Source organism: Sus scrofa, chromosome 1 (assembly GCF_054392235.1).
Source record: "Sus scrofa isolate SSC_HxYL_T2T_F1_AM1 chromosome 1, Sscrofa_HxYL_maternal_Yorkshire_Landrace_v2.0, whole genome shotgun sequence".
Lineage (NCBI taxonomy): Eukaryota > Metazoa > Chordata > Mammalia > Artiodactyla > Suidae > Sus > Sus scrofa.
This window is the reverse complement of record NC_139383.1, coordinates 26,120,523-26,133,773: the sequence shown is the minus strand read 5'-3', so window position 1 is coordinate 26,133,773 and position 13,251 is coordinate 26,120,523. Positions and strand designations below refer to the sequence as shown.

General features: G+C 41.1%; 1 protein-coding gene across 10 annotated transcripts in view; it reads left to right on the top strand.

Moving 5' to 3' along the window:
- Nucleotides 1–13,251, top strand: part of ARFGEF3 (ARFGEF family member 3) — a 186,356-nt gene that overhangs the window by 160,319 nt on the left and 12,786 nt on the right. For all 10 annotated transcript variants that reach the window (XM_085024869.1, XM_021087441.2, XM_021087436.2 and 7 more), the window contains 3 exons: nucleotides 4,636–4,738; nucleotides 4,979–5,110; nucleotides 8,670–8,791. In XM_085024869.1, the coding sequence (XP_084880995.1) occupies nucleotides 4,636–4,738; nucleotides 4,979–5,110; nucleotides 8,670–8,791 (357 nt within the window). The remainder of the gene's footprint in view (nucleotides 1–4,635; nucleotides 4,739–4,978; nucleotides 5,111–8,669; nucleotides 8,792–13,251) is intronic.

Sequence of the window (13,251 nt, the reverse complement as noted above, 5' to 3'; positions counted from 1 at the left end):
CCGTGGGAAGTAGCCCGCAAAAAGACAAAAAAAAAAAAAAAATAGTTCCCTAGGCTATACAGAAGGACCTTGTTGTTTATTTTATATAAGAGTGTCTTACTCATGTAAGCATGACATTGTTGATACTGGCATTAGGTCCCTTTTGTTTATTTCTGTTTTTATTTTCATTACTCTAGGAGGTGGATCTGAAAAGATATTCCTGTGGTTTACATCAAAGAGTGTTCTGCCTGTGTTTTCCTTTAAGAGCTTCATAGTATCTGGTTTTACATTTTATAGTATCTGGTCTTTAATCTATTTTGAGTTTGTTTTTGTATATGGTATTAGAGAGTGTTCTAATTTCATTCTTTTACATGTACCTGTTCAGTTTTCCAAGCACCACTTATTGAAGAGACTTTCTTTTCTCTGTTGTATGTTCTTGCCTCCTTTGTCACAGATTAGTTGACCATGGGTGCTAACTGTGGATTTATTTCTGGCTTTCTATCCTGTTTCATTGATCTGTATTTCTGTTTTTGTGTCAGTACCATACTGTTTTGATGGCTGTAGCTTTGTAGTATAGTCTGAAGTCAGGGAGCCCGATACCTCCAGCTCTGTTTTTCTTTCTTGGGATCACTTGGGCTATTTGCGGTCTTTTTTGTTTTCATAAAAATTAAAAAAAAAATGTGTGCTAGTTCTTTGAAAAATACCATTGGTAATTTAATAGGGATTGCACTGAATCTGTAGATTGCCTTGGAGAGTACATTTTGACAATATTGCTTCTTCCAAGCCAAGAACGTGTTATATCTTTCCATCTATTTGTGTCATCTTCAATTTCTTTCAACAACATCTTATAGTTTTCTGAATACAATCTTTTGCCTCTTTAGGTAGGTTTATTCCTAGGTATTTTATTCTTTTTGATGCCATGGTAAATGGGATTGTTTCCTTAATTTCTCTTTATGATTTTTTTATTGTTAGTGTGTAGAAATGTGAGAGATTTTTGTATTTTTGTATCCTTCAACTTTACTGAATTCCTTGATGAGCTCTAATTGTTTTCTTGATAGTGTCTTTGGTATTTTCTAGGTATAATATCATGCCATCTGCAAACAGTGACAGTTTTACTTCTTCTTTTCAAATTTGGATTCCTTTTATTTATTTTTCTGATTGCTGTGACTAGGACTTCCAAAATTATGTTGAATAAAAGTGGTGAGAGTGGACATCTTTGTCTTGTTCCTGACCTTAGCAGTAGTTTAGCTTTTCACTGTTGAGAATGATATTAGATGGGGGTTTGTCATATGTGGCCTTTATTTTGACAAGGAGATTCCCTCTATGCCCACTTTCTGGAAGGTTTTTTTTATTATAAATGGGTGTTGGATTTTGGTCAAAAGCTTTCTCTGCATCTATTGAGATGATCATATGGTTTTTATTTTTCCATTTGTTCATGTGGTGTATCATACTGATTGATTTGCAGATATTGAAAAATCCTTGCATCCCTGGGTAGTATCATGTTAAGGGTTTTTGCATCTATATTCATCAGTCATATTGGCCTGTAATTTTCTTTTGTTTTATCTTAATCTGGTTTTGATATTAGGGTGATAGTGGTCTCGTAGAATTACTTCGGGAATGTTCCTTCTTCTGCAATCTTTTGGAATAGTTTCAGAAGGATAGGTGTTAATGCTTCTCTGGAAGTTTGATAGAATTCACCTGTGAAGCCATCCAGTTCTTTTGTTTGTTGGAAGTTTTTTAATCCATTTGTAATTTCAGTGCTTGTGATTGGTCTGTTGATATTTTCTATTTCTTCCTTGGCCAGTTTCAGAAAAGTGTATCTTTCTAAGAATTTGTCCATTTCTTCTAAATTGTGCATTTGTTTGCCATATAGTTGCTTATAGTAGTCTCTTGTAATCTTTTGTATTTCTGTGGTGCCAGTTGTAACTTCTCCTTTTTCATTTCTAATTTTATTGATTTGAGCCCTCTTCCTTTTTTTCTTGATGAATTTGGCTAAAAGTTTATCAATTTTGTTGATCTTTTCATAGAACCAGCTTTTAGTTTCATTGAACTTTTCTGTTTTCTTCATCTCTATTTCATTTATTTCCACTCTGATCTTTATGATTTCTTGCCTTCTACCAACTCTGGGTTTTGTTTGTTCTTCTTTCTGTAGTTGCTTTAGCTACGAGGTTAGATTGTTTGAGATTTTTCTTGTTTTTTAAGGTAAGCTTGTATTGCTACAAACTTCTCCCTTAGGACTGCTTTTGCTGCATCCCATAGGTTTTGGCCATAGTGTTTTAATTTTTATCTGCCTCTAGGTATTTTTTATTTCCTCTTTGATTTCATCATTGAAATCATGAAGTAGTTGCTTAGTAGCATACTGTTTAGTGTCCACGTGTTTTTTGTTGGATTGGTTTTGGGCGGGGGGGCTTTTATGGGGATTTTTTGGCAGCTTTTTTCCTGCAGTTGATTTCTAGTCTTAGATTGCTAAGATGTTTGATATGATTTCAATATTCTTGAATTTACTGAGGCTTGATTTGTGGCCTAGCATGTGATCTATCCTGGAGAATGTTCCATGTGCACTGGAGAAGAATGTGTATGTGTATTCTGATGCTTTCAAGTGGAATGTTCTAGAAATATCAATTAAGTCCATGTGGTCTAATGTGTCATTTAATGCCCATATTTCCTTACTGATTTTCTGTCTGAATGATCTGTCCAGTGTTTTAAGTGGGGTGTTAAAGTCCCTTACTATTATTGTGTCATTGTCAATGTCTCCTTTTATGACTGCTAGCAGTTGCCTTATATATTGAAATGTACCTATGTTGGGTGTATATATAATTACAATTGTTATATCTTCTTCTTAGATTGATCCTTTGATCATTATGTAATGTCCTTCTTTGTCTCTTGTAACTGTCTTTTTCTTTTTTCTTTTTTTCTTTTTAGGGCTGCGCACATGGCATATGGAAGTTCCCAGGCTAGGTGTTGAATCAGAGCTTCAGCTGCCGGCCTACACCACAGCCACAGCAATGCCAGATCCAAGCCGCATCTGTGACCTATACCATGCTCATGACAATGCTGGATCCTTAACCCACTGAGCAAGGCCAGGGATTGAACCTGCATCCTTATGGATACTAGTCAGATTTGTTTCTGCTGAGCCACAGTGGGAACTCCCAACTGTCTTTATTTTAAAGTTTATTTTGTCTGATATGAATATTGTTACCCCAGCTTTCTTTTGACTTGCCTAGAATAACTTTTTCCATCCTCTCACGTTCAGTCTATATGTGTTCTTATATCTGAAGTGAGTCTCTTGTAGACAGCATGTATATGGGTCTTGTTTTTATATCCATTCAACCAGTCTGTGTCTTTTGGTTGGAGTGTTTAATTCATTAACATTTAAGGTAATTATGTATGATCTTATTGCCATTTTGTTAATTGTTTTGGATTAGGGGGGTTTTTGTTATTTTTTTGTTTCAGTCTTTTTTTTTTTTTTTTTCCTTCCTTCCTGTGTTTTAGTTTCTTATGGTTTGATGACTATCTTTAGTGTTGTCTTTGGATTTTTCTTTTTTGTGTGTGTATCTATTGTAGATTTTTGGTTTGTGGTTGCCATGAGGTTTTGATATAGCAGTCTATATATGCACAATACACACAAGATTGTTTTAGGTTGCTGGTCTCTTAATTTCAAATGCCTTTCCAAAATCCTGCAATCATATTCTCCTCTTCTCAAGATTGTTGCTTTCAATATCATATTTGTATATAGGTGTTTCCTATATTTACTCTGTTATATAGGAGCTGCCCAGGTGATACAACCAAGGTCCCTACTCTCAGGGAACATATGGCCTATTGTAAAGTACAGGACAGTGTCGTGGGAAAAGTGATCATAGTAAGGAGGAACTCGAAATGCCATGAAAAGAACAAGAGTCTTGGGGAGTAGGGCAGTCAGCAGGAGTTCTTTGTGGTAATGATACTTGCTCAGTTCTCCAAAACGAGGGAAGCTTCTGACAGGTGGGGACTTTGTAAGCAGAACAGCATGAACAAATACATGAAGATAAGAATTACAAGAGGGGTGAGTTCCCGTTGTGGTGCAGCAGAAACAAATCCGACTAGGAGCCATGAAGTTGCGGGTTTGATCCCTGGCCTTGCTCAGTGGGTTGAGGATCCGGCATTGCCATGAGCTGTGGTGTAGGTCACAGATGTGGCTCAGATCTGGCATTGCTGTTTCTCTGGTGTAGGCCAGCAGCTGTAGCTCCCCTTTGACCCCTAGCCTGGGAACCTCCATATGCCGCAAGTACAGCCCTAAAAAGCAAAAATGAAAAAAAAGAAAATTAAAAATAATAAATAAAAAAGAATTACAAGAGGGTTTTATTTTGCTAGGTGTAAAGGAGTAGTGGGAAAATGGCTAGAATGGGCAAATCAATATAAAATATATACAGTCTTGCAGGCAAGCCCAAGTTGAAACATTGGCCTATTTATAATGGGGATCCATTGATATTTTTATCCCAAATGGGTTTGGAAATAGTATTAGGACAGTGGAATGCCAGATGGACTGAAGGCAAGAGAGAGAAAAGACAGCAAGATTTGCAAAGAAACTACAGATTAATCTAGGCGTGTGTTGAGAAGGGCCTGCAGTTTGTGGCAATAAAATATATGGATTTAAGTCTTCCTCGTTTCTCCTGGCAGGTACGTCCTTGTCACAGCGGGCCCCGTGTTCACTGAGGAGATGTGGCGGCTGGCCTGCTGTGCCCTGCAGGATGCCTTCTCAGCCACACTCAAGCCAGTGAAGGTAAGCTGCCTGGAGGAGAGCCCAGAGCACCTCCAGCCTGCCTCAGCTCCCTGGTGCCTCCTCAGGTAGGCCTCTGGACTCTGTCTCCGTCCTCCTAGGGGATGTTAAAATCTTACAGAGGGTGAGAACCAGGTTGTAGGATCAGTATCGTATCCCACACACAGTGACAATGTGAGGTCCAAGACACTCTCAGGAGCCATGAAGCTGCACCCACTGAACAACTGCTGTGCTTCTCCCTAGGATCTTCTGGGTTGCTTCCACAGTGGCACTGAGAGCTTTAGCGGGGAAGGCTGCCAGGTGAGGGTGGCAGCCCCATCCTCCTCCCCCAGTGCTGAAGCGGAGTACTGGCGCATCCGAGCCATGGCTCAGCAGGTAAGGGCAGAGGCTTTTGATCCCAGGGGCTCTGGAAGCTTCATCTATGGCTGGGGGTCCTTCCCGAATGTCTTGCATCACCAAACTGCCTTTCATGCTCTTAGGAACATATACCTCCTGGCTTTGACCTTTGGCCAATGCCAGTCTTTACCAGAAATCGATAGCATTGTGGTCCCCTCCCATCTCTTGCTTGTTGCTTCCTTCAGCACCCTAATCAAATAGAATCCTTTTCCACCTGGCCACTAAACCTCACTCAGAACCTTATTTGCTTGCACTACTTATAAATGTTTGCTGAAATATTGTTGTTAATGCTAGACTATGAATGCCTAAGGATGACAAACTTATTTCATTTCTTATCTTTCATACAGAGCACAGAGCTTAACATTTACAAGTTGCTTGATGAATTTGAGTTGAATGTTAACTAACCAGTCAAATTAAAATGTACTTATCAGAGTTCCCATTGTGGCTCAGCAGGTTAAGAGCCTGATATAGTGTCCATGAGGATGTGGGTTTGATCTCTGGCCTTGCTCAGTGGGTTAAAGATCTGGTGTTGCCACAAGCTATAGTGTATGTTGTAGATGCAACTTGGATGCGGTGTTCTGTGGCTGTGGTGTAGACCAGCAGCTGCAGTTCCGATTCAACCCTTAGCCCCAGGAACGTCCATATGCCACAGGTGCAGCTGTAAAAAGAAAAAGGATTTGTTTATGTAGGAGACACCATGTACACAAGTCAGAAGTCACAAAAGTTGTTTGTAATCTGCTGAGTTAGGAGCTGAGAAGACATTCTGTATATTTACCTTGGTATTCCTAGAGCGGGGCATATAGAAGGCACTTTTTTGGCCATTTCTTGGGCCGCTCCCGCGGCACAGGGAGGTTCCCAGGCTAGGGGTCTAATCGGAGCTGTAGCCACCGACCTACGCCAGAGCCACAGCAATGCGGGATCTGAGCCGCGTCTGCAACCTACACCACAGCTCACGGCAACGCCGGATCGTTAACCCACTGAGCAAGGGCAGGGACCAAACCCGCAACCTTATGGTTCCTAGTCGGATTTGTTAACCACTGCGCCACGACGAGAACTCCTAGAAGGCACTTTTTAAATGTTTGTTGAGTCAATGAATCACCAAATCACAGAAGGTCTTTCAGCTTTAGCACAGGCTACAGATATGCCCTTAAACACGTAAGCGACCTGTCAGTCTGCCTCTAAGAAAACCTGCAGGGGGCTTTCATCAGCACCACCCCTAAAATTCACACATATTCATAACAGTGCTATTCATAATAGGGGGGAAATGGACTAAATTCCCAACCACCCATCAATTGACTGGCTAAACACTATCATGCAATAGCAACAGACATATTTGACCATTTTTTTCATATGCAGAAGATAATCAGCATATATATGTGTATGTGGTAGGTATTGAAGATATTAAGCAATTTTTATAAATGTATATGCACAGGCAGAAATATGCACTAGCAAAATGAAGTGAGTTTGGGTCGCTCTTCACAGTCTCCATTTCTCTACAAAATCTATTTAAATTCTTTTTTTTGTTGTTGTTGTTGTTGTTGTTATTGTTGCTATTTCTTGGGCCGCTCCTGTGGCATATGGAGGTTCCCAGGCTAGGGGTCTAATCGGAGCTGTAGCCACCGGCCTACGCCAGAGCCACAGCAACGCGGGATCCGAGCCGTGTCTGCAACCTACACCACAGCTCACGGCAACGCCAGATCGTTAACCCACGGAGCAAGGGCAGGGACCGAACCTGCAACCTCATGGTTCCCAGTCAGATTCGTTAACCACTGTGCCACGACGGGAGCTCCTATTTAAATTCTTAATAGAATTTCCCCTTAGCACACTGATAACCCGGGATGCTCTGACTATTAACATAAAGAACTCAATCAAGTTCATGGTGTCACTTGAGAAGTTTCCTACCAAGTCTGGCTTCCAAAGGGCTTTCCCCAGCTCTCCTCAAAGACAAGAACCTGGAGTTCCCATCGTGGCTCAGTGGTTAAGGAATCCGACTAGGAACCATGAGGTTGCGGGTTCAATCCCTGGCCTTGCTCATTGAGTTAAAGATCCAGCATTGCCGTGAGCTGTGGTGTAGGTCGCAGACTTGGCTCAGATCCCACATTGCTGTGGCTCTGGCGTAGGCCAGCAGCTACAGCTCCGATTAGACCCCTAGCCTGGGAACCTCCATATGCCATGGGAGCAACCCTAGAAAAGGCAGAAAAAAAGAAAAAAAAAAAGACAAAAACAAACAAACAGAAAAAGAACCTCCCACCTTCAGCCTCTCACATCATCTGCTGAGCACACTCCTAACATTGCAGGACATGATGGTTCTGCTTTTCTGAAAGGAGCAAGCACGCCCCTTCCCTCAGCACAGTGGTGGTGGATAGCTCCCTGCAGCAGTAAGTCTGGCAGGAACCATAGCACAGAAGGCAACAGGCTGGTCCTCGGAAGGGCTGGCTTCTCCAAGCAGGAAGCCATCACAGCTGGCTGGATGAGGAATTTCCCCCTGCGCAGCCATGCCACCCCCCACTGAGAACACGAGAACAGAATTCTGTTCTGACATGGCTTGCTAATGGAGTCCAAGGCAGAGAACATTTTAGTGAATCTTTTTTTTTTTTTTTTTTTTTTTTTTGGTCCACACCTGCAGCATGTGGAGGGTCCGAGGCTAGCAGTCAAATCAGAGCTATAGCTGCTGGCCTAGTCCACAGACATAGCCTCTCGGGATCCGAGCTTCATCTGCGACCTACACCACAGCTCACGGCAACACTGGATCCTTAACCCACTGAGTGAGGCCAGGGATCAAGCCTGCATCCTCACAGATGCTAGTCTGATTCATTACCGCTGAGCCACCACAGGAACTCCGAATCTTTTGTTTCTTAATATTCCTCTTTTTTCTTTAGTCCCAAACCTTCCTCCTATATTTTCTCTTCCTACACCCCAGTATTCAATTATCTGATAATTCAACAAGATTTGGAAAAGAAAAGCTCCTTAAAAATACACATATTTCTAAAGGGAGGTTGGGAAGAGATGTTAAATCATGTCAGATAAAATCTTTCAGATCGGAATTCAGGAAGTCATTGCTCTTCTAAGTCACCCCTCTCGGGGTCTGATAGAGTAGCACGACCGCATTCGAAGTCCTGACAGACGTCCCGGTTAATTCCCCTGCATTGGCTACAACAGGAACCAAATAGATGTCTAAAACAGAGAAGATCTTTTACAAACATAGCACCTTTTTAATTAACCTTAATGAATATTAAATGTCAGTCCTTGCCATTGGGAGCATAATGACTTATCAGAGAAGCAGTACAGCAGCCAAGATTTATTGGATATTCTGAATATTTGCTCTTCTCTTCTAATGCTTTGCCTATGTTAATGCACACATTAATTCATTTAATTCTCTCAACAAACATACTGGGTAGGAAACCTTTACCAACCTTGTTTTAGGGGTGAGAAAATGAGTCGAAAGAGTAAGCAACTTGCTGGAGGGCCAGCCAGCTGATCCCTGGCGGAGGCGGTTGGGGATGGTAGTGCTCTAACTGTGCCTTTGTGTCCTGTGCAGGTGTTTATGTTGGACACCCAGTGCTCACCAAAGACTCCAAACAACTTCGATCACGCTCAGTCTTGTCAACTTATTATCGAACTGCCTCCTGATGAGAAGCCAAACGGACACACCAAGAAAAGGTATGCGGCTAAGCTTAAACATGGAGGCTGCTTGTAAATAGGAAAGTCCATTTATTTCTTATCTATTTTTTATTTTTGTCTTTTTGCCATTTCTAGGGCTGCTTCTACAGCATATGGAAGTTCCCACGCTGGGGTCGAATCAGAGCTGTAGCCACCAGCCTGTGCCACAGCCACAGCAACGTGGGATCCAAGCCGCACCTGCAACCTATACCACAGCTCTTGGCAACGCCAGATCCTTAACCCACTGGGCAAGGCCAGGGATCAAACTCGCAAACTCAAGATTCCTAGTTGGATTCGTTAACCACTGAGCCACGACAGGAACTCCCAGAAAGTCCATTTATTCCCAGTGCTTGCTCATTATAATTCAGTCTTCAGCCAAAAACAATTATGGAGTCACTTAGCAGAGATTTTCACATAAAATTGGTAGCCTTTTAAACAAATTTCCCACATTTCACATGTATTAGTTTGCATGGGCTACCATACAAAAATACCATAGACCGGGTGGCTTAAATAACAGGACTTTAATTTCTCACAGTTCCAGAGGCTGGAAGTCCAAGATCAAGGCATTGGCAGTATTGGTTTCTTCTGTGGCCTCTCTCCTTGGCTTGTAGATGAGTGTCTGCTCTCTTTGTCTTCACATGGTCTTTGCTCTGTGTATGTCTTTGTCCAAATTTCCTTCTCTCATAAAGATTCCAGTCATAATGGATTACGGCCCATCCTAATGTTCTCATTTTAACCAAATTATTTCTTTAAAGATCTTTTTTCCAAGTATGAATTTGGAGAGGATGCAACTCAATGTATCTATAGCATCATACATATTATAATCCTTTTTTCAAAAAATAACTTGAGGCATGATTCATATTGTTTCAGGGAGAAATACATCAGCTTCTCAGGAGCTATATAGCTATTAGGATACAGAAAGATCTGTGCCATGCCACAAGAAACTTGCCTTTTTCAATGCTGTCATCCTGCCTGAAAACCATTGTTCCTAGAGTTTAAGGTGAAGGCAGTGACTGAAAGTTCCCATGTTTAAGCTTCTGACCCAGTAATAGGAATGATGATAGGTATTTGAGCACCACATAAGAAGTACAGGGGATAGATAACCCACTTCCAACTGTCCGTGAGGAAACATCCAGGGAGGATGTGAAAGTGTGAGAGTGGGAATCAGGTCTGTCTGAGCACAATGCCTGTGTCCTTGAGCATTTCCATTGTAAAGAGAGAGTGGGATTATTTTCACAGCTTGATACACCTATTGGTGTGAGATTTCCAGGTACCGATTTTTGTAGTCCAGTGTGTATGATACATACAGAAGACTATGTAGGTTTAAAAGTTAAAAAGCATGAATAGACACTGAAATAACTATGAGCCTGCCCCTGAACTTCAGAAGGAGTGCTTGACCAACATCCCACAAGCTTCTCACCAATTCATTGCCCTTCTTCCCTCCACTGATGGGTCCTCGTCTTTCAGTGTTGGTCATTTTTATTTCTTTTCGTACCAGTGATTTTGCACTCCTCTCTACAGCTTTAAGCATTGATCTGTTTTTTAATTTCAGTTCTTTTCTTACCCGTTTTCCTTTTTTTATATTTGTAATCTTTCCAGCCAATTATTCTTGCTGAAATAATTTTTGAAATAAAAGTAGGAGAAAAGGTGGGAAAGGAATAAATAGGCTGAATTCACATTATCAATAAAACATAGGATCACCTCATATTCCTGTTGGTTTAAAGGTTTGAAACGGTTATGATTTAAAAATTTACCACCATAGTTCCATCAGTTTACATGGTACTTTGAATAGACAGTTACCCCTGCAAATACAGTAAAACAGGAAAAGCATATTAAGTTCTTTAGAAGAAGCCACTATGCCTAAAAAAAATCCCCTCAAATTCTTTTAAGTATTTTTGCGTTCTTGGATTTGACTCATTTACAGGGGCAATACTCAACTTAGCACAGAAAAGTAGTGGAAGATGAGTTAGACACAGCAAAATTTGTGTGTCCGCTGATCAGGTGCATCCTCAGAGGTCACATTGAAATCACCCTTGGAAAAAAAGACTAGAACTAAAACCAGATTACAACATTTCAATGTTTAAATGTAAAATGTTGCAACATTTAAATGTAAAAGAAATCTTGGGAGTTCCCTTGGTGGCTCAGTGGTTAATGAATCCAAATAAGAACCATGAGGTTGCGGGTTCGAACCCTGGCCTTGCTCAGTGGGTTAAGGATCTGGCATTGCCGTGAGCTGTGGTGTAGGTCACAAATGTGGCTTGGATTCCATGTTGCTGTGACTCTGGCGTAGGCCAGCGGCTACAGCTCCGATTCGACCCCTAGCCTGGGAACCTCTATATGCCGCGGGAGCGACCCAAGAAATGGCAAAAAAAAAAAAAAAAAAAAAAAAAAAGAAGCCCCATATCTGATACTGACATTAGCATGTTTTAAATCAGCCACTTAAGCACTTAACTCTCAATGATCCAGTCTGGAGGCTTGCTTGCCTATGCACTTTGCATCAGAAGCAGAGAGGAAAGCTAAGTTTCTTCACTGAAAGGTCCCTTTCTTAAAGGGTAAGGGTTGAAACACTTGGGTAAAACAAATTGAAAAATTGTTGATTTTCATCTGTTTCTTACCTTTCTTGCTTCCTGTCAACATTGATGATGAAGAGTTTGCAGATCTATAAACAGTTATTTCACTTTTTCGGTATCTTTCTGAAAGTTTGATCTCTTTAGTATTTCTGCTTCTTCCCTTTTGTTTTCCTACTGCTGTGTTATTTGGCTTGAACCTAAAGTAAGGAGGGTTTTCTGTTTTCTTTTACATACACAGGTAGCAATTTTATATCCTAAAGCATCAAAGGGAATATCTTAATTGAGAAGATGCTCCATGGTTCAGACATAGCTTTGACCAGCCCTCTCTTTAGGCTTTCCATTTCTCAGGGAAGGTAACAAAAAATAGCCTTCTGAGCTAGGCTGCTTATGCCTTCGGAAATCACTCCCCTGGTTGTGCTTCCTGCTACAGGAGTCCAGGCTGCCAATGCAATGGGGTTGATGTGTTTCCTCCAGGCAGTTGTCTGTTCAGGTGCCTGCACTTAGAACTAATCTGGTTTTTGTTGTTTTGGAGACATAACTGAGTGCGACTCTAACCAGACATTTGCCCCGGGGACAAGAAGATGAAGAAGGCATGACCCTGTCCCTTGAGGACTTTACGGTGTAGTGGGGATCCCAGAGCAGTGATGGGATTTCCCTTCTTCATTAGGGTCCTGTTGTTGGGGACATGAAACACACTAGACCAAATGGGTGGTCTTTACAGCCTGCTTCTTCAAAAGAATGCATATTCAGGAGTTCCCGTTGTGGCTCAGAGGTTAGCAAACCTGATTAGCATCCATGAGGATGGGGGTTCAATCTCTGGCCTTGTTCAGTGGGTTAAGGACCCAGCATTGCCATGAGCTATGGTACAGGTTGCAGACACAGCTCGGATCCCACATTGCTGTGGCTCTGGCATAGGCCAGCAGCTGTAGTTCTGATTCGACTCCTAGCCTGGGAACCACCATATGCCACGGGTGCAGCCCTAAAAATAAATAAATAAAAATTTTAAAATGAATGCATAGTCAGGTCTCCTAATAACTTAACTTGTAAGTTCCTTCTTTGGTAGGGAAGTTGGGGGAGGGGGTGAAACAGGGATGTTATTATTTAGTGGGTTCAGAGTTTTTGTTTGAGGTGATGAAAAAGTTCTACAAATAGATAGTGGTGATGGTTACACAACATGATAACATATCCATGCTACCAAATTGAACTTTTAAAAGTGGTTAAAATAGTAACTTTGTGTTATATATATTTTACCATAAAAAAAGTTGCTTAAGTTATTTATTAGAAGGGGTTACTCTTCATGAGTGGCAATTCTTTGTACTTATTCCATTTTTGCTGAAAGTACAGTATTTTCCCTGAGATACCACTGCATGAAAGGCTAGGTCAGTCTTTAAAACAATGTGCGAGAAGATTTTTGTTCTTTTCTGCTAAAGACTTTCCCTGCTAGTTATAAAAGTAATTTTCATGGACTTTTGAACTCAGTAGTGTGAATGAGTTGTCATAATCTTGTAATGATCCGGTTGTGGGAATAGCTTGCCACATCATGGCATAAGCTATTTTCATGAAATTCTAAGAGCAATGAAAAGAATGGGAAACCATAAATCCAAAACCACACTGGTAAATCAAAATACTGAAATTGGAATTGAAAATGTTTTCTTTGTACAAGAATCCAACCAAACAAAAGGAGTCAAATCACCAAATATTTGAGTATTCATGTTTAATGCTTCTTTATCAGGAGTGGGCCCCAGTTGGGAAGTTGTCACCACTAGTGGGTGCACCTGCTTCTCAACCAGATCTGGCCAGATGTCTAGGGAGCATTTGCCCTCCTCCAAAGGTACTGAGAGAATGCTGCTTTCTCTCCTAGGTTTGTTTTAGAAGGCTGTGGATTAAATT